The sequence below is a fragment of the Bos indicus genome, chromosome 10 (assembly GCF_029378745.1).
Source record: "Bos indicus isolate NIAB-ARS_2022 breed Sahiwal x Tharparkar chromosome 10, NIAB-ARS_B.indTharparkar_mat_pri_1.0, whole genome shotgun sequence".
NCBI classification, from domain to species: domain Eukaryota; kingdom Metazoa; phylum Chordata; class Mammalia; order Artiodactyla; family Bovidae; genus Bos; species Bos indicus.
The window spans coordinates 17889675-17910522 of NC_091769.1; the positions used below are offsets into that span (position 1 = coordinate 17889675).

General features: G+C 37.3%; 1 protein-coding gene across 6 annotated transcripts in view; it reads left to right on the forward strand.

Annotated features, from left to right (window-relative positions):
• LRRC49 (leucine rich repeat containing 49) overlaps positions 1–11673 on the forward strand; it is a 149316-nt gene extending 137643 nt beyond the window's left edge. For all 6 annotated transcript variants that reach the window (XM_019968201.2, XM_019968200.2, XM_070797009.1 and 3 more), the window contains 2 exons: positions 2301–2454; positions 11003–11673. In XM_019968201.2, the coding sequence (XP_019823760.2) occupies positions 2301–2454; positions 11003–11206 (358 nt within the window). In that variant the 3' untranslated portion in view covers positions 11207–11673. The remainder of the gene's footprint in view (positions 1–2300; positions 2455–11002) is intronic.
• The last annotated feature ends 9175 nt before the right edge of the window (positions 11674–20848 follow it).

Below are 20848 nucleotides of genomic sequence, written 5' to 3' on the forward strand. Positions count from 1 at the left end.
CAGTCCAGCGTTTCTCCTGATGTACTCTGCATATAAGTTAAATAAGCAGGGTGACAATATACAGCCTTGACGTACTCCTTTTCCTATTTGGAACCAGTCTGTTGTTCCATGTCCAGTTCTAACTGTTGCTTCCTGACCTGCATATAGGTTTCTCAAGAGGCAGGTCAGGTGGTCTGGTATTCTCATCTCTTTCAGAATTTTCCACAGTTTATTGTGATCCATGCAGTCAAATGCTTTGGCATAATCAATAAAGCAGAAATAGATGTTTTTCTGGAACTCTCTGGCTTTTTTGATGATCCAGCAGACATTGGCAATTTGATCTCTGGTTCCTCTGCCTTTTGTAAAACCAGCTACATGTCCATTAATAAAGGACCAATTACTTGCAGATATGAAAATTATTAGAAGTTCTGATATGAAATAATCTTTAAGATGTCTTAGAAACTAAAAATATAAGATATAGAGCAATTGTATAGTATGCTGCAATTTGTGAGAAATAGAACATATACTTCAGAGATTTCCTTGTGTAATTTTAAATATTTTATTTTTTAGAAATGATTGTCTCTAGGAGTTAAACTGAAAACAGTAGGATTTCATAGTGCAGAAGCTTACTTTTTACTGTATGTATGTAGTACTTGGAATTATCTTTTGGGGTTTGTTCTGTTTTGTTATTATTCTTTTTGTTAAAATTATTGTATTAGTTTCTAAAAAAAGGATTTTAAGAGATTTGCCATCAGTATTCCTGCAGTAGAAGAAATGATAGTCTCTAATTAAGGCAGAAAGAACTTGATCCCAGATAGAAATTCTGATGTGCAAGGAAAACTAAAGAGCAAATAAAGTAGTAAATTTGTGGGATGAAAGTAAATAAACATCAACTATATAAAGCAATGATAATAGTATTGTGAGATTTTAAAATCAATATATGTATTGAAATGAGTACATTAGGAAAGAATAAAGACTGAAAATGAAGGAGCTAAACATTTATCTAAAGAAGTTAGGAAAACAATAGCAAAATAATCCTGAAGAAAATTAAATAAAGGAGATGACATTGAAAACATAATGAAAAACTGATTATTTGAAAACACTACTGAAAGTGATGGATAACTTGTATATTGCTTTCATAATTAAAAATCAATAAAATAAATATAGATAAATATGTATATTACTTTCTTCTTTATAAGAGTGAGAAAATTATGCTACCAAAATATCCAGTAAACGAGATTGATCATATAAATTGACCTACATCACAATTAAATTTTATTCATTTATTAAAATATTAATTTTAATAACATAGAAAATGCTTATTATATAGCATTAAGCAAAAACAGTATACAAACCTGGATGTTTAGTATGATCTTAACTTTTTACAAAAATTCACAGAGAAAGTCTATGAGGAAATATGTCTAATGTGAACAATGTTACTGATTTATATAGATTTATATGTTATATATTTATGGATGATTTTACGCTTTTTCTTCATACTTTTCAAAATATGTACTCCTTATAATTTTTTAAATCGCTGTGTTATACTCATATTAAATTGGAAAAATGAAGACATTTTCTAAAAGATATATTCCCTTTTTGCTCCCAGTCTTCAGTTCACAGTTCATAGTAGTTACATCACTTCCCTGAGAGACACCCTAAGTGGTAGAAACCAGAAAGCAACCTTCATGAATGATGAGTTGCTGTCGTCTGTAATTCTAGGCTTGTGGGTCTGCAGGTGATACTATGAACACTGTCTATGTTCTTCATGATCAAACGAAGCTTCCTGTTTCATTATTTACCTCCTGCTGAGATCTTGCCCTTGATGTGATAACAGCTAGAAGTACTTTCGTTCTGCTTTTCCTAAACTTAAACCAGTATTCCATTCCATTTGTAGCTATGGATAATACTACTGAACTACATAATGAAATTATGAACTATTTTTGTGATTTATAAGATGTGTAACTAACATGTTTCATGGGATATAAAGACTATGGAAGTTTGGTCTACCATGTGTTTAATTGCTTTTTGTGTGTGTGTTCTGTGTTGTTTAAGTTTTATATTGATTTTTTAAAGACAGTTTTTTTCATTTTAGAAATGCTTGAGACATGTCTTTGTTGATGATTGGTAGTAAAAAACAAAAGAATTTGAGTTATATAACTTAATTAGTAGAGAAATTGGAGTAGTGAATTGACTTTAAAAACTCAAACTCATAAAACAGATATTCAAAAAAGCATATGCCACCCTCAAAAATCAACAGAAAAGACATTTTCACCAATTGGATAAGTAACTCTCTAAGTCTCTTTACCATCTTTCTACAGGAAGAAGCAATTCCGATATCTTTTAGAAACCAAAGGGAAAAAACCTGGTATTGTCAGTGAAGAAAATAATGATAGCAAGAGACTTGTGGGAGAAAACACAAATCGTGCTACACTGAATTATACCACGAGAGACTTCTATACTGAAAAGCTAGAGGTAAAACTACCATTATCTTTGGAACTTAGTGCCTGGATAAATTCCAAATGGCTTGAGACTTGGGAGTTATATGTTTCTCTCCTACTCATTTAAGATAAACCTTTTTAAAATCTGGAATGTTAGTCAGCCTCATATCCAGAGCTGGGGGCAGTAGGCACCAAGGAATTAGGGAGAAGTAGAGCCCTTAGTTCAATATATTTAAGCAGAAAAGAAATATTGAAAAGAAATAGGTACCAAAAATTTAGACCGAAGTAGGACCAGGATTCAGATCTCTGAATTAAGAAAACTGGAATAGACTTGCTCTGAGTACTTTCCTAGCTTGTGCCAGACTGGCAGAAGACACAACAGAACCTCCATTTCTGTTCTTTGCCTAGGTCCTTGAGGTTTTAATTCACTGTTTTATTCTCCTACAGCATTAGCTTCTGTGTTCTTAGTCACGTAGTTTTAACCTATTTTGTTTCCACTATAGTCTTTTAGACAGAAAGGCTAGAACCAATTCTTTACTCCTGTATGTGTTCAGAAGGTTTTTGAGGGAATGCTGTGTTAGGGAACTGCAGAACTATAAAGAAGAGAACCATGCAGTGTGTGCCTTGATGGAAATCAGAGAAGGTGAAGAAACAGGCCATCCATATAAAAATAAGATGTTAAAATTCTGCAAGAGTTTTTGAGGGGTTTAGGGGGCTGTGTGAGTGTGTATTGGCCAAATATTTTTCAAATGTTTTATAATGGTTGTGAGATTCTTTATTCAAACTATATTATAGCTGAAAACTCATTATGTCAAAAGAAAGCAAAACAGCAGAGCTGCTCCTGTTGTAGATGGGGTTCAGAGCTCTGTTTGATTGGATCTTCTATTCTTTTCCTTTCTCCTCACCTCATTCCCAGACCTGAAGAATCTCTTTGGAACCCATAGGCCTCTAAAGATTATACTTTGAAAAGCATTTAACTCAATGCAACAATATTTTTATAGCATCCTGAAGGATGTTTTGAAAAGATTCTGCTTTAAATTCTAGCGCATGAAAGGTTACTGCTTCATGAGGTAGTTATATATCACTGAGCAACTCCAACAGTGGAGAAATTCTTCCCCATGTTAAGCTGCCTCCTAATAACTTTGAATTAGTGATGCTGATGTTGCCTTATGTAGGAAACAGAGCAAATATCTTCCTTATGAAAACTCTTTAAATATTTGAAATGAATTACTTGAAGTCATCTTTATAGTTATCCTTTCTTACATTCAAAACTCACGTATTGAGCACCTGTCACGTGTAATACTTGGACTGTAAGAAGACGCTGTTATTATCCTCATGAATCTCACGTTCTGATGGAGGAGATAGACATATGCAGGGATAATGTAAATCAGTAAGTCGGGAGAGTGTAGCTCAGGGGAACTCTACTCAGTGCTCTGTGGTGACCTAAAGGGAAAGGAAATCAAAACAAAGAGGAGATTCATGTATACGTACGGCTGATTCTCTTCAACACAGCAGTGTGAAGAAACCAAACTCCAATTTTTAAAAGTCAGTTTTCCTTAAAATAATTTAAAATTTAATATAATCCCAATAAGAAGCCAAAAATTTTTCATTGAATTGATTCTACAGTACCTGTGGGAAAATAAACATAAATAACCATAAAAACTCTGAAAAAGAAAAATGATGGGGAGAAAACTAGCACTACTAGATAAATTAAGACGTATTATGATCTTATCAGTTAAAACAGGGTGTTTATGGAAAGATAGTCTAATGAGATAGAATGGAAAATTCAAATATACATCTAGATAAAAAAGAGAATTTATTATATGATAAAGAATAATCTCAAGCAAATCAAGAAGGATTATCCCAGTAGTGATTTGAAAATAACTACGGAATTAAGGGGGGAAAAGAGCTGGATTCAGACTTTATACTTACATCCGCATTAATTCTAAATGAGTCAGAGATGTTGAAGTTTATAATGAAAGGGTAAAATATCTACAAAAAACCATGAAAGATTTATGTGCAGCACTGAGATCAGAAAGACCTTCAGAGAGATAAAATAAGCAATGACAAAAAAACAAACGAAAGAAATAATTTGCAACTAATCTCCCTAAATTATCAAGAACTTTTAGAAATCAGTGAGAAAAGGGACCAACAATCCCGTATAGGTTGTGTTACTTATTCAAAAATAAGTTTAAAATAATATACCATTTACCATGACAATAAACACTGTCAGTTCAGTTCAGTCGCTCAGTCATGTCTGACTCTTTGCGACCCCATGAACCGCAGCACGCCAGGCCTCCCTGTCCATCACCGACTCCCAGAGTTCACCCAAACCCATGTCCATTGAGTTGGTGATGCCATCCAACCATCTCATCCTCTGTCATCCCCTTCTCCTCCTGCCCTCAATCTTTCCCAGCATCAGGGTCTTTTCAAATGAATCAGCTCTTTGCATCAGGTGGCAAAGTATTGGAGTTTCAGCCTCAGCATCAGTCCTTCCAATGAACACCCAGGATTGATCTCCATTAAAATGGACTGGTTGGATCTCCTTGCAGTCCAGGGGACTCTCAAGAGTCTCCTCCAACACCATAGTTCAAAAGCATCAATTCTTCGGTGCTCAGCTTTCTTTAAAATATATATAAGCCCTCCACAGAGAAAATTATAAAGTTTTATTGAAAGACACTGAGGAAGAACTAAATAGATGGTTTATGTTTATGGACAGAAACTTTCTACATAGTAAAGATGTCAGTTCTTCCTAAATCCATCAGTATAAGGCAATTCTAATAAAAATTTAGAAAAGTTATTTGTAGAACTTCATCAGTTGATCCTAAAGGTGTTTGATAGAGCAAAGAACTTAAAATAACACAACAGTATAAGTGAAGAGAAGTTGCCTTACCAGATATGAAGTACTATTTTTAGCTGTAGTAATTGAGGCCATATAAGAATAGATTCGTAGATCCATGGACAAAATAGCCAGAACTATCCCATGTTTGTGGGAAAACTTTGTACAGATATCAGGTATTGCTGACTAGTACAGACAGACTAGCTAATAAATGCTATTGAGGAAATGAAATATCAAATCAGAAATACATATCCCTACTATGGTGTACTTTCTTAAAAACCATATTAAAAAAATTAACTCCAGACCCAAATATGAAAAGCGAACTTTAAAATTCTCACTTAAAAAACAGTTGAAAATATGACCGTGATTCGGTAGGCTATGATTTTCTAACCCCCCCACCCCCCAAGGGCACAAACTGTAGGGAGAAATTTTGATAAATTTGGCAATAGAGGTCATTTTTTGAAAAAAACAGGTAGAGTTTCCATGGAGTCATATAAGCAGAGTCTTGATTAAAGTGGTTTGAGAGGTAAATAAGCAATCAAGAAGTAAAGATAGCAATGCTGACTCCTGTTTTGAGAAGTATCAAAGGGAAAAATAAAATCTGAAGCCACATAACATTTGGAAAGAATAATATGCCATTAGGGGATTTGGATCTGAGCCCATGATTCCACCACTTATTTATTACCTGAAAGACCTTGCCCTGGTCGTTAATCACTTTCTCTTGACTCACAATGTAGCATTCCCCACTTCCTGGAAAATGTTTTACTCACTGCAACACAAAGTGCTGATTCTCTCCCCTCTGTGTATCTTGAGTTGTTGAAGGAATTACTTGAAGTAAGTTTCTTACAAATCAGGATAAGCCGCCCCTTTCACTATGCCTATGACACGTATAATTCTGTTGCTTGGTAGGTCCAATGCCCTGACTCATTCTGAAAAAGATTTAAGATGGATGGAAAGCTGAAAGGGACTTTAAAGAATCCAATCCTGTTATTAGACAGCTGAGGAAAACTGGAAACTTAGGTGAACAGCTGAGGCTCACATAGTGAGTACCTGACTGAACTGCCTCTAGGACTCAGGCCTTCTGATTGCTGGCCTTGGCTCCTTTCAGTTTATCCTGAATGCTTCCTGAAGTCGTCTTGACCACCCCAGCTCAAAGGGCTCTCGTTCTTTGAACACTGGTGGTATTTGCTGTCTACACATCTCATCCAGCACTCATGTACTGTTTCCTTTCTTTTAGTTAAGCTTTCAATGTGTATAGGATATCTCTCCAACTAAACTGCAGGTTCTTCAAGAGCTAAATTAGCATTTTCTCCGGTAGGTATTAGTAGATGACAGCCAATCCTGAGCAAGTCTCTCAAACTTTGTTAACCTTAGAGTCCCGTTTATAAAATGGAGATATGGATTAAATTCCTATACAAGTACCATTATTGTTCAAATAACTTTATAACAAGTCTACCATGACCTGCTTTTTTCTATCTTCATGACAATAGAATTTTAGTTCAATGAACTAACATAAACAATATTGTAGAGTTCATCTCATCAGGATTGAACTTGTGAAATACTTGTTTTATACCCCCTACAGGGATAGAAAAAGAATAAGTGTGTGCTGTGTGAAAGCATTTGAGAATGGAAAAAGCATTATTCAAAGAGGAGCAACTTCTTGACAGGTCAGGGCAAGAGAAGTATCTCTAATGTGCTCTTAAGAGGATCATTCTGTACATGCAGAATGAGTTGTGCTGGCAGACACCTGATGAGTTTTAGAGTATATTGCATGGAGATGCAGAGTAATTGGCTTAGTGGAGAGAAGAAATGATGAAGCAAAGATGCTTTCAAACACATTTACTAATTAAGGGTTAGTATATATTAGATATAATTCTGTATCAACATGTTTATAAAGAAGTCATGGAAGAAACTAGCACAAAATTGTAAAGCACCAAAAATTGCACTATGCCAATTAGAAAAGTTTAATTCATATTATATATAAATTATTTAACAAAAATCATTTAAATATCTTTATATTTTTCTTATCCTTTATTACTATAAAAATTTTCTGGTCCTACTGCTAGAAATTTTTTAAAAATTCAAAATCATGTTTTAAGAAACTTACACGTCTGTAAGAGAGGTCTTCTACTTATGTAAATACATTGCTCGTTGCAAAATATTGCTTGTTTTAGTTTTTGATCTCCAGTGATTCACACTTATCTTTCTTCCTGGTATTCTCCATGTTTCCCAAATTTACTGAGTGTTAAAAGGGAGCAGCTAAATGTTGTTCTCATTGATAAGCTAACTTAGTGCACATGACTAGGTCCCAGACAATATTTCAGAGTTAGTGAAGTTTGGTTCACCAGAGAAGTCACCAGCTGGAACCATCTGTTATTTATTGCCCATCAGAATATGTGCATATTTTTATGATAGGTCAATACATGACCTGTTGCTTTTAGCACATGAACTAAATCAAATCAGATCAGCATGTTGAGCCCTGAATGGTGATTATTTAGAGAAATCTTATATGTCATAATAAAATTTCCAAAATGTGCCTCTGTTAGAGGAAGTTAGTGACAACTGGGACTCGTTGTTAACTTCTGTTAATTAATCAAGAATCCAAAACATATTTATTTTTTGTTTTATAAATTGTAAAACTTTGGAAAAGAAAGAGAAGTATAAAAAAGGAGTAGAAATATTCATCTCACTACCCTAAGACAATCTTAATGACACTTCAGTATATTTCCTTTCATTAATATTGAATATATTTTTGTAACTTTTTAATGAAAATTTCAAATATATGAAAAAGTTGAAATAATTTTACAGTAAACATTCATTCCCCAAACTTAAATTCTACTGTTAGTATTGTACTGTACCATGTACTTGCTTTATCACTTATCTATGCTTTTCCCCATCCTCTATCCATCAATAATCCATCTTATTTTTTAAATTTATTTCCAAGTAATTGCACACATTACCATGCTTCTCCCTAAATGATTTAGCAAGCAGATCATTCAGTTCAGTTCAGTTCAGTCGCTCAGTCATGTCCGACTCTTTGTGACCCCATGAATCGCAGCACGCCAGGCCTCCCTGTCCATCACCAACTCCCGGAGTTCACTCAGACTCACGTCCATCGAGTCAGTGATGCCATCCAGCCATCTCATCCTCTGTCGTCCCCTTCTCCTCCTGCCCCCAATCCCTCCCAGCATCAGAGTCTTTTCCAATGAGTCAACTCTTCACATGAGGTGAACAAAGTATTGGAGTTTCAGTTTTAGCATCATTCCTTCCAAAGAAATCCCAGGGCTGATCTCCTTGCCTCTTGAAAAACCTATATGCAGGTCAGGAAGCAACAGTTAGAACTGGACATGGAACAACAGACTGGTTCCAAATAGGAAAAGGAGTACATCAAGGCTGTATATTGTCACCCTGCTTATTTAACTTATATGCAGAGTACATCATGAGAAACGCTGGGCTGGAGGAAGCACAAGATGGAATCAAGATTGCCAGGAGAAATATCAATAACCTCAGATATGCAGATGACACCACCCTTATGGCAGAAAGTGAAGAGGAACTAAAGAACCTCTTGATGAAAGTGAAAGAGGAGACTGAAAAAGTTGGCTTAAAGCTCAACATTCAGAAAACAAAGATCATGGCATCTGGTCCCATCACTTCATGGCAAATAGATGGGGAACAGTGGAAACAGTGTCAGACTTTATTTTTTGGGGCTCCAAAGTCACTGCAGATGGTGACTGCAGCCATGAAATTAAAAGACGTTTACTCCTTGGAAGAAAAGTTATGACCAACCTAGATAGCATATTGAAAAGCAGAGACATTACTTTGCCAACAAACGTCTGTCTAGTCAAGGCTATGGTTTTTTCCAGTGGTCATGTATGGATGTGAGTGTTGGACTGTGAAGAAAGCTGAGTGCCAAAGAATTGAGGCTTTTGAACTGTGGTGTTGGAGAAGACTCTTGAGAGTCCCTTGGACTGCAAGGAGCAGATCATTAGAGTTCAGTAATTCATATAGTTTTTTATTTTGAGGCATAATTTATATACAATGAAATAAAATCTTAGGTATACAATTGTTAAGTTTTGACAAATACATATACTCATATAACCCAACCTCTATCAAAATTTCATTTTGTACTTTTTCTCTTTCCACTTAGCATTATAGTGTAAGCATTTTCCTTGTTACTATAAACCTTCATAGTAGATTTTAAGGGCAGTATTTGTTGATATTTTAAATTTAACTTTTTAAAAATGATTTTGCTATTTTGATTTGAGTTGGAGGTTTTAGTAGATCGTTTTTCAATTAGTTAAACCTATTTTCGCATTGACATTTATTACTTATTTCCTTATCCATTTATGTGAATTGCTTCCCCTCTAATGCTGATTATCTGATCTATTTCATGTTTTTTTCCTATATATATTATGGCATTTTCCATCATTGTGCCTGAATACTCAAAGTATCAATAGCCAAATTAAGTGTCAAATTCTTGCATTAATTAAAATGGCTTTGTTTTAGCTTCTAGGATGAAATCCAAGCCCAATGCCCCGATTACCTCAGGTCTCAAACTTCCTCTGTTGTGTTTTGAACCCAGATTTTTCATTTGGGCTTCCCTTGTGGCTCAGCTGGTAAAGAATCCGCCTGCAATGCGGGAGACCTGGGTTTGATCCCTGGGTTAAGAAGATCCCCTGGAGAAGGGAAAGGCTAACTACTCCAGTATTCTGGCCTGTAGAATTCCATGGTCTCTATAGTCCATGGGGTTGCAAAGAGTCGGACACACCTGAGCGACTTTCACTTTTCATTTGCAGACTGCCAGACCCAGAAGTTGAGTGGGTGCATTGTCTCATCTGAAGGCCAAGTTCTGGGTCCCAGGCTTGTATATATGTCCTCTTTCTCCTTGTACACTTCCCCCCAACTTTGTCCAAATATTCTCAGTCACATAAGTCAGTGTAATATATCACTACATCCTTTCCTAAAATATGGAATTAAGTCAGAGTGTGGCTATTTCGTGTTTGTATATGGATATTAACTGAGCTCAAGGCTTCCCAGGTGGTGCTAGTGGTAAAGAACCCTCCTGCCAATGCAGGAGATGTAAGAGACATGGGTTTGATCCCTAGGTTGAGAAGATCCCCTGGAGGAGGGCATGGTAATCCACTCCAGTTTTTTTGCCTGGAGAATCCCATGGACAGAGGAGCCTAGTGGGCTACATTCCATAGGGTTGCGAGAGTCGGACATGAATGAAGCAACTTAGCACGCATGCACATTAACTGACCTCATGTTAATTAATATTGTTAGTATCATTTACCATTAGAAGCCGTGAATCTGTACATTCAGCTGACTTGTGTGAGGGAAACTGCCTGCACTGAGAGAGAAGGTCTATCAACAGAGAAATTGTAGTTATGATCCAGTGATTCCAATAAATAAACACTTTTTAATTACAATTTAAAATCTTTATTTCTCCCCATAATTAGCAAATGAATTTCATATTAGCTCAACTGGAAGTTTTCTTCTCATAGTTGCCAAGAAATATATTTTTAACAGAGCTGTCCCACAGAGCTGGGAGTGGACTGGCAAGAAGGAAGCCTTCAGCTGCTATCTTTACTCAAGCAGAGCTCTGGGTCAGAGTGTCTAGGAAAGTATTCCTGCTCTGAGGAGTGGGGTCAGAATAGATTATCAAGCTTCTCTGGTTCAGCTAATTGTTGCTTTGGTTTGGGGCTTAATTATGATTCTATGCAAAATATTCTTTTTCTAACAGGAAATAAAGGAAAAAAAGAAATTCTGCAAGATGTATATCGAGGATCTTGTGAAGGAAGCCACAGAAATCAACATGAAAAATGAAGCTTTGCAGAAACTTTGGCCACAGATGTTCATTGAGCTTGTGAGGGATGCAGTTATAGAAATCCGCAATAAAAATTCCTATATGAAGCTTTGCCTACAGCAGATAACTGACCAAAAATAGAAATGGCTTTTAGTTACAACTGAGATTTTTGTTTTATGTTTTTGATGGTTGAAACTATGTGGGTTAAAAAATGTTAAAACAACAACAAAACTTTTCCTTCAAGCTAGAAAGACTAGCATCAAAGCATCTATTGCCTACTGTTCTTGTAGTTAAAGGTTAGGAAGGAAAGAGCAAAAGGGAAAATTCATTTCCTATATATGTTGACCAAACAACCTTTGGGAACTGAGCAGTCTCTAGGGCCCTTCAATGGGCCCTGCGTCTTGGGTTCTTGATTTGACTGGTGCCCCTGCTACAGCCCAAAGCACGTAGTGTTCGCTCATGGTTCAGCATGAGTTGCTTCTGTCTACTTTCAGCTGATAATTTTTAGTTACTTACCTCTTTATTTTATGTCATGATTTCAAAGCCAAAAATATGTTCTTTTTTATGAGTGAAGAATAAACTTATTAATAAATTACTTTAAAAGAAAACGTGTTTGCCTCCTTAATCCAGTCAGAATTGTCATATTTATTGCATATTTCTCTTGAGCTGAGTAGGAGCCCTTCTCTTTACTTATGTAGGAAGAGGCCTCATTCTAAGGATGCATCCTCGGTGCACCGCAGAAAGTCCTGGGGGTCACTATGAGCAGAAAATACGAAAATGAGTCCAAATAGGGACAAGAAGGAAGTGTGTTTGCCTTAAGAGATCCTGAGTGTATGTATGTAAGATACAGTGATTAATCAGTAAGTCTGCTTCTATGAATTGTGTGTCTTTCTGTTGTTGGCTACTCTGAGGCTCTTTTTCTAGGCAGGCATGTGTACCTGTATCTCAAAAGTATTAGAGATTTAGGAGTGAAAGTTTCGAATTTTTCTAATTCCAGTTGAAGATCAAACAGAGAAATAAGATATAAAGATATAAGCAGGGGGTTATATCCTGCTTGTATATATATCCAGGGTTATATGTCCTGGTGGATGCTAGTGATTTTGGAGCCCATGACCATACCCAGAAGTGATACAACTTTAGAAACAAAATCTTACAGGTCCATAAATAGGAATTCTCCGATTTGCTCAGATTTCACCTGGCAGCTGTATGGATCACCAGGATATGGGAAAATGAAAACAAAAGTTACAGGAAGATAGAGTCCTACGGAAATGCTTGAAGGGAAGGAAGGTAAGCTGCTTTGCTTACACTAAGAAAGGCCTACGTCCTTAAGAGCTCTTGGTCACCCTCAAGTTTAGGAATGGCTCAAGTTTAGGAAGCCATGTTTCAGAACACAGCCTTTCAAGTCTCACTGTCCTGGGTTTGCATCTCGGCACTTCAGCTCCCACTTTAGCTTGTGAACCATCTGGACCTCAGTTTCCTCATGATAGCACATATCTTATAAGATCATGGTGAGGATCAGATGAGATAATGCATTTAAAAGTGACCACAAAGTAAATGAAGCTATTCTTTGTCATCTTCTAGAAGCAGGTTGAACCACAGTTTTGGTGCCCTGGGACAGGAAGAACTGTTAGTGTTTGCTGATGATCCTCCATCTCTCCAAATTGAAACATACAGACCAACTCTCATCTATCTAGTAAACAGTGACCCCTCCCCGGGTTTCTGTCTTATTTGGCATAGAAACGAGAGCCCACCTTGAGGGTGACGTTGAGATGAAAAACAAGAGTGTCTTGTTCATGGGCTTCTAGGAAATAGAAGAGGCAAGGACATCTGACTCCTCAGGCATGCAGGGAGTGGTTGCTCACTCTAGGCCAGGCAGGGGAATGCCTGGCTGTTTAATAAACGACCTGTCTAGCTTGCTGCATGCTGCCTCTCCTCCCCCTACCCTCCCACCCTGATGATAAAGAGCCTAGATCTTCATGTTCATGTGCATTCTTGGCTCTCCCCAGTCCTCCTAGGCATTTAAGGAACTGAAAGAAGATCAGCACTCACTGGCTTGGTGGCAAACCTACAGGTTGGCTCAACTCAGAGCACCTGCTTCAAGCCTAGTAAGAGGGGTTCTGTCTTGTTTCTAAAATCAAAACTCTTTAATGCCCCGTCTTTAGTCACTTGGTCTCTTCATCCCTTTGTACATGAGCTCCCTCTTGCTTACCCCCGCTGTTACACACTGAGTGATTTCTGTTACTTGAATCCTTGTTTTGCCTGATCCCAAATCCCACTGACTGTCCTCCCGTCTCATTCTTATCCCTTGCCACTCAACTTCCTCCGAACCCATGCTTGCTGGACTTGCTGGACCATGCTTGCTGGTGAGGATAATCCCCAGAGAAAAGGGCAAGGGGACCTGGGTCTACTGTGTCTGAAATCAACTGAGGACTCTGTGGCTAGTGGGGATCCCTGCGACAAGTTGTCATCTCTGCTCGGGGTTTTCCAGGATCTTCAGGAAGGGAGCGAGATGCATACCCCACAGGCTGAGACTATCAAGGCTAGTGTATTCTGAAGGATTGCCTTTTTCCAAAAACAATCTCGAGCTCAAACAGAATATCACCTCAAAAGCAGAAAGGTACACAATCTGCCAACTGGGGAGATACCGTCCCCCGGGTTATGGTTTAGCAGTTAGGTGGTTACATGTGTTATTGTTGGGTCTGGGGATGGCTGCTAAGTGTGCAGTTGGATCTGAGGCTAATTAACTGTGCTGCTGTCTGAGGATGGTGCCCGGGTCGGCTCCCTGCTTTGTGAGCTTCACTCCACTAAAGGCCTGATGCAGGAGACCATGAAGCCTCATGGTGCTCCTGATCTATTCCTTTCCAGGATAGGGGCTACAGTGGTATTCGTATGCTCCACTGAGTAATAATAATCATAACAACAAATAAGACTTATTGGGTGGCATCATGCACTTATTTTAAGCTCTTTTTAAAAATGTTTTATTTTTGCCCATGTTGAGTCTTGGTTGCCGCATGCCAGCTTTCTCTAGTTACATCAAGTGGGGTCTGCTCTTGACTGCGATGCAGGGTCTTCTCATTTCGGTGGCTTCTCTAGTTGTGGCGCACAGGCTCTAGGTGAGCAGATTCAGCAGCTGCAGCACATGGCCCTAGAGCACAAGGGCTTCAGTAGTTGCTATTTGAGTGCTCTAGAGCTCAGGTTCTGTGGTTGTGGCTCATGGGTTTAGTTGCCCCACAGCATGTGGGAGCTTCCTAGACCAGAGATCAAACCCATGTCCCCTGCATTGGCAGGCGGATTCTTTACCACTGAACCACCACGGGAGTCCTATTTTAAGCTCTTGACATGCATTGTCTCATTTATTCTCCCTGCACTCTGATATACATGTGCCCCTATTTGAACACTAGAAAACTGAGACCTTGAGAGGTTAAAAACCTCACCCAAGAGTATTTCATCCAATAAGTAGTACATGGGACCTGCGTTCATAAACATGTTTCATCTTAAGCATTTGGCATCTGAGTAATATAAATGAAAGAATGAAAAGAAAGGAAGGAAAGAAAAGGAAGAAGCAAGGAAAGGAAAGAAGAACCTGGCTAGTTAGCAAGGCAAGCATGCAAACCAGAACACAGAGATCCTGCTCAGGAGAATATTAAGTTAAATCTTGAAGGACAAAGGTTAGTTTTCCTAACCTGCTTTTATGGGTCAGCTGGAGATGGAATGGTTACTGTTGCCAAGAAGTTCAGAGCCAAGTTTGAAACTTGATCACCCTGACTGTGGTTAACCAGTATTGATGGAGTATTTGTTATCTTTGATCCTCATTTTCTACTTAGGTTTATGTTTTCCTGGCTCATTGTATGTCTTTTTTTTTTTTTTTTGAAAGTTACCTCAAATCCTTTCTGGAAAGAGGAAAAGGATAAATAAATGAGTTAAAGTATATCCAAAGCTCCAAAGAATAGACTACTCCTATATTTTAGGCAATGAAACACTTCACAGTTTCTCTTCAGGAGACAATGAAACTATTCCTTATATCGCTCTCTCTAAACTTGAGTTTTCAGAGAGTTGACTTCTTTCTTCTCTTTGTTTATCTTGAAATATTTCAACATGCAGAAATGTAGGTAGAATAGTATCTCAAATAAAACCTTGTATCCACCACCAAGCATAACAGATATTTTTCCACATTTGCTTCAGATTTTAAAAATAAAACATCACAAGTAGAAATGGAGCCTCTGTGTAGCTCTTTCCCTAGAGGTAACCACAATCCTGAATTTGATGCTTATCATTCATTCATGTTTTCATACCATTCCTATTTATACACATATGCATAGGGAGTTCATTGAATTGACTTTATATTTTCATATTTTATATAAATAGTATCATGCAATATGCATTTTTTCCTGCATATTTTTTTTCCACTTGGTATTCTGTTTCTGAGCAGCTCTACCCAAAAACATAATTGATGGGAATAAATAACTCAGCTTTTGTTGTTTCTCTTTTTTACTGCTGTTTGATATTTGGCTGTATGGTCAAAGTATAATTTATGTATTCATTTTCCTGTTGATGGGCATTGTGATTTCTACTTTATAGCTGTTACACACAATTCTGCTTTGAATATACTTGTTCACAGGTGAGTTTTGAGAGCACATAATTAGTGATGGGATTTCTGGGTCAGATGCACATCTTCAACTACATTAAATATTGTCAATTGTTTCTGAAGTCATTATCAGTTCACATTCCCACAATACATGTTCAGTTGTTCCACATTCTCAATTTTTGCAACCTGACGAGTTAATGTACAGTATGTGTGTGTGTTCTTGAGGATGGCTTTTGTGCAGAGAAGAGATTATTCAAGAACTTTTTTTAAGATGAAGTTTATATACAGTGAAATGCACTTAAGTGTAAAATCTGATTAATTTTGAAAATATCAACATCCCAATTAAGATATAAAATATTCTAATCGCTTGAGAAAAGTTATTCTAGCCAATTGCCTTTCCCTATGAGCAGCTATCAGAGAAGGGGATGGCACCCCACTCCTGTACTCTTGCCTGGAAAATCCCATGGACGGAAGAGCCTGGTGGGCTGCAGTCCATGGGGTCGCGAAGAGTTGGACACGACTGAGCGACTTCACTTTCACTTTTCACTTTCATGCACTGGAGAAGGAAATGGCAACTCACTCCAGTGTTCTTGCCTGGAGAATCCCAGGGATGGGGAGGCTGGTGGGCTGCCGTCTATGGGGTCACACAGAGTCGGACACGACTGAAGTGACTTAGCAGTAGTAGTAGCAGCATGAGCAGCTATTTTTCTAAGTTTTTTCACCATCGATTGGTTAATTTTGTCTGTTCTAGAACTTCATGTAAATAGAACAATACAGTGTGTACTCATGTGTCAGGCATCTTTTACCCAACAGATACATTTTTAAGAATCACTCATATTGTTTCACGTATCTGAAATTGTCATTTTTATTACATAGTGTGAAGATACTACAATTTGTTTATCTACTCTATTGGGTTGTTTCTAACTTTGGGGATATTATGAATAAAGACATTTTATAAAAGTTCAGTGGAAATACTGGGTCATTATAAGTTTGACTTTCTAAGGAACTGCCATGCATTCTTAAAGGTGTATAATTTTACACTCTCTCCAGCAACGTATACAGAGTTCCAACTGCCCACATGGTTGCCAACGTTTGCTGTTGTGAACGTTTATTATTTTTAATAATTCTAGCATGGCTTTTTTGGCCATCTCATTGTTGCTTTAATTTTATTTTCCCTGATGTCTAATGCTGTTGATCATGTTTTTATGTGCTTTTTAGTCATTTTTATTTCTTCTTTTGTGAAGGAAATGTTCAGGTCTATTGCCCATTTCTAAAATTTGAATTGTCATTTTATTACTGATTTGTATGGGTTCTATATATGTTCTATATAAAATACTTCTGTTTGAATTATAAAGTTTAAACCATTGATTGAGCTGGATTGCCAGGGAAATCCTGGCAAGTGCTTTTTAATGTTCCCTTTAAAATGGTTTGCTTGTCCAAAGTTTGCAAAGATATTCTCTGTTTACTTCTGGAGGCTTTATAGATTTAGCTATCACATTCAGGACTATTATCCTTCTTGAATTAATTTTTGCAAATACTATGAAGTAGGGGTCAAAATTCATTTTCTTTTCCATATGGAAACCCAGTTGTTCCCATATGGTGGTGGTTTAGTTGCTAAGTCATGTCTTATTCTTGAGACCCCATGGACTGTAGCCCGCCTGACTCCTCTGTCCATGGGATTCTCCAGGCAAGAATACTGGAGTGGGTTGCCATTCCCTTCTCCAGGGGATCTTCCCAACCCAGGGATCAAACTCGGGTCTGCTGCATTGCAGGCAGACTCTTTACTGACTGAGCTACAAGGGATATTACTTGGTGCAAAAAGTTCCTTTCTCCCATTGAATTGCATTGGCGACTTTTTTAAAAGATCAATGGACCTGTACATGTGTGGATCTCCTTCTATACTTACTATTCTTTTCCATTTTAAACTTTTTACATGAATACCATACTGCCATGAATACTGTACTAAGTCTTAAAATCATGTAACTCCCACCAATTTCATTTTTATTTTACAAAATTGTTTTAGCTACTCTAGGTCTTTGCATTTCCATATAAATTTTAGAATCAGCTTGCCAATTTCTAAAAAAAAAATTATTTTGGACATTTTTATTAGGATTATACTGACTATAGATGAATTGAGGAAGATGAATATCTTAATAATACTAAATCTTCCACTGCATGAATATGAGATACATCTTCATTTATTAAGACCATTTTTCAGCAAAATGTTGTAGGTTTCAGTTTAACTTTTATTGTAAAGTAAATTTATTCATGACTTTTTATATTTTAAAAGTATTTTAAAGTTTTACTTTTAATTCTTTTTGCTAATACATAGTAATACAATTTATATATAATTGATTCTCATTGTTTATAGATTCTGTATTTGTGAATTCACTTAATTGCTAAAGTGTATTTGTAACCCCAAAGTCAATACTCACAGTGCCTTCATGTTGATTCAAAGACCCGAGCAGAGTGATGAGAAATTTAAGTCAACCGGCACACACCTCCCAGCTGAGATCAAGGAAGGCAGCATTCTGTCTCCTTGTCTTAGTTGTCATAATGTAAACAAGTGTCCTTTTCATGGTATATTTAGTGTCATGTCTGTTGCATTTTTATCTTTTCTGTTGGTGATTTTGTTTTTTTTCAAGTGTCCCCAAAGAATAGTGCCAAACTGGTCTCTTAAAGCACAGATGGTTGTGATGTGCCTAACAGGGAAAATGCGTGAGTTAGATAAATTTTGTTCAGGGATGAGTTGTAATGCTGTGGCCATGAGTTAAATGTTATTGAATCAATAATATGTATTTTAAAAGATGTCTTTAAACAAAGCATACATTAAAAAGTTTACATACTAATTAACTGACAAAAATGTGGTGCTCAGAGGTTCACAGGCACCTAACCCTGTATTTTCCGCAGGAGCAGTTGTTTAATATTTGCTGACTCAGTGTTCACAACATCTTTATAGAATGTAACTTCAGTGAATAATGAGGATCTAGTCTGTTGACCTTGTATCCTGTAACTTGGTGTGCTGCAGTTCATGGGATTGCAGAGAGTCCAACATGACAGCAACTGAACAACAACAAACAATCCATGCTTTACTAATTTTAATAGATTCTTCTGTAAATTTCTTAGGATTTTCCAAAAAACATTTTGTCTACAAATATAATGTTACATCTTTCTTTCCAGTCATCATACCCCTTATTTCTTTTTCTTTCTTTTTTTTTTAAATTTTGTTTTATTTTTAAACTCTAAGATCGCCAGTTCAGTTGTCTAAAAGAAATGGTAAGAGTGGTTCTCATTGTTTCATTCCTAATGTACAAGTATTCAATATCTCACTATTATTAAGATTAACTATAGGTTTACATAGATAGCCTTTGTCAGACAGGGGAAATTTTTCCCCTTTTATTCCTAGTTTGCTAAAAGTTTTTATGGTGAATGAATATTGACTTTTGTAAAATATTTTTCTACATCTGTTGAAATAATCATATACGTCTTCCTTGAGGCTGTTAATATTAAACCAGCTTTGCATTACCAGGATGATATGGATCATGGAAAAAGGAAGAGAGTTCCAGAAAAACATCCATTTCTGCTTTATTGATTATGCCAAAGCTTTTGACTGTGTGGATCACAATAAACTGTGGAAAATTCTAAAAGAGATGGGAATACCAGAACACCTGACCTGCCTCTTGAGAGACCTGTATGCATGTCAGGAAGCAACCGTTCATCGCAGTACTGTTTATAATAGCCAGGACATGAAAGCAACCTAGATGTCCATCAGCAGATGAATGGATAAGAAGGCTATGGTACATATACACAATGGAGTATTACTCAGCCATTAAAGAATACATTTGAATCAGTTCTAATGAGGTGGATGAAACTGGAGCCTATTACACAGAGTGAAGTAAGCCAGAAAGAAAAACACCAATACAGTATACTAATGCATATATATGGAATTTAGAAAGATGGTAACAATAACCCTGTGTACGAGACAGCAAAAGAGGCACTGATGTATAGAACAGTCTTATGGACTCTGTTGGAGAGGGAGAGGGTGGGAAGATTTGGGAGAATGGCATTGAAACATGTATAATATCATATATGAAACTAGTCGCCAGTCCAGGTTCGATGCATGATACTGGATGCTTGGGGCTGGTGCACTGGGACGACCCAGAGGGATGGTATGGGGAGGGAGGAGCGAGGAGGGTTCAGGATGGGGAACACAGGTATACCTGTGGCGGATCCATTTCGATATTTGGCAAAACTAATACAATATTGTAAAGTTTAAAAATAAAATTAAAGCATAAAAAAAAAAGAAAAGAAAAAAAAGGAAGCAACTGTTAGAACTGGACATGGAACAACAGACTGGTTCCACCTAGGAAAAGGAGTACGTCAAGGCTGTATATTGTCACCCTGCTTATTTAACTTATATGCAGAGTACATCATGAGAAACGCTGGGCTGGAAGAAGCACAGGCTGGAATCAGGATTGCCTGGAGAAATATCAGTAACTTCAGATATGCAGATGACACCACCCTTATGGCAGAAAGTGAAGAGGAACTAAAAAGCCTCTTGATGAAAGTGAAAGAGGAGAGTGAAAAAGTTGGCTTAAAGCTCAACCTTCAGAAAACTAAGATCATGGCATCTGGTCCCATCACTTCATGGCAAATTTTGGGCTCCAAAATCACTGCAGATGGTGACTGCAGCCATGAAATTAAAAGATGCTTACTCCTTGGAAGAAAAGTTATGACCAACCTAGATAGCATATTGAAAAGCAGAGACATTACTTTGCCAACAAAGGTCTGTCTAGTCAAGGCTATGGTTTTTCCAGTGGTCATGTATGGATGTGAAAGGTGGACTGTGAAGAAAGCTGAATGCTAAAGAATTGATGCTTTTGAACTGTGGTGTTGGAGAAGACTCTTGAGAGTCCCTTGAACTGCAAGGAGATCCAACCAGTCCATTCTAAAGGAGATCAGTCATGGGTGTTCTTTGAAAGGACTGATGTTGAAGCTGAAACTCCAGTACTTTGGCCACCTCATGCAAAGAGTTGACTCATTGGAAAAGACTCTGATGCTGGGAGGGATTGGGGGCAGGAGGAGAAGGGGACGACAGAGGATGAGAAGGCTGAATAGCATCTCCAACTTGATGGACATGAGTTTGGGTGAACTCCGGGAGTTGGTGTTGGACAGGGAGACCTGGCGTGCTGCAATTC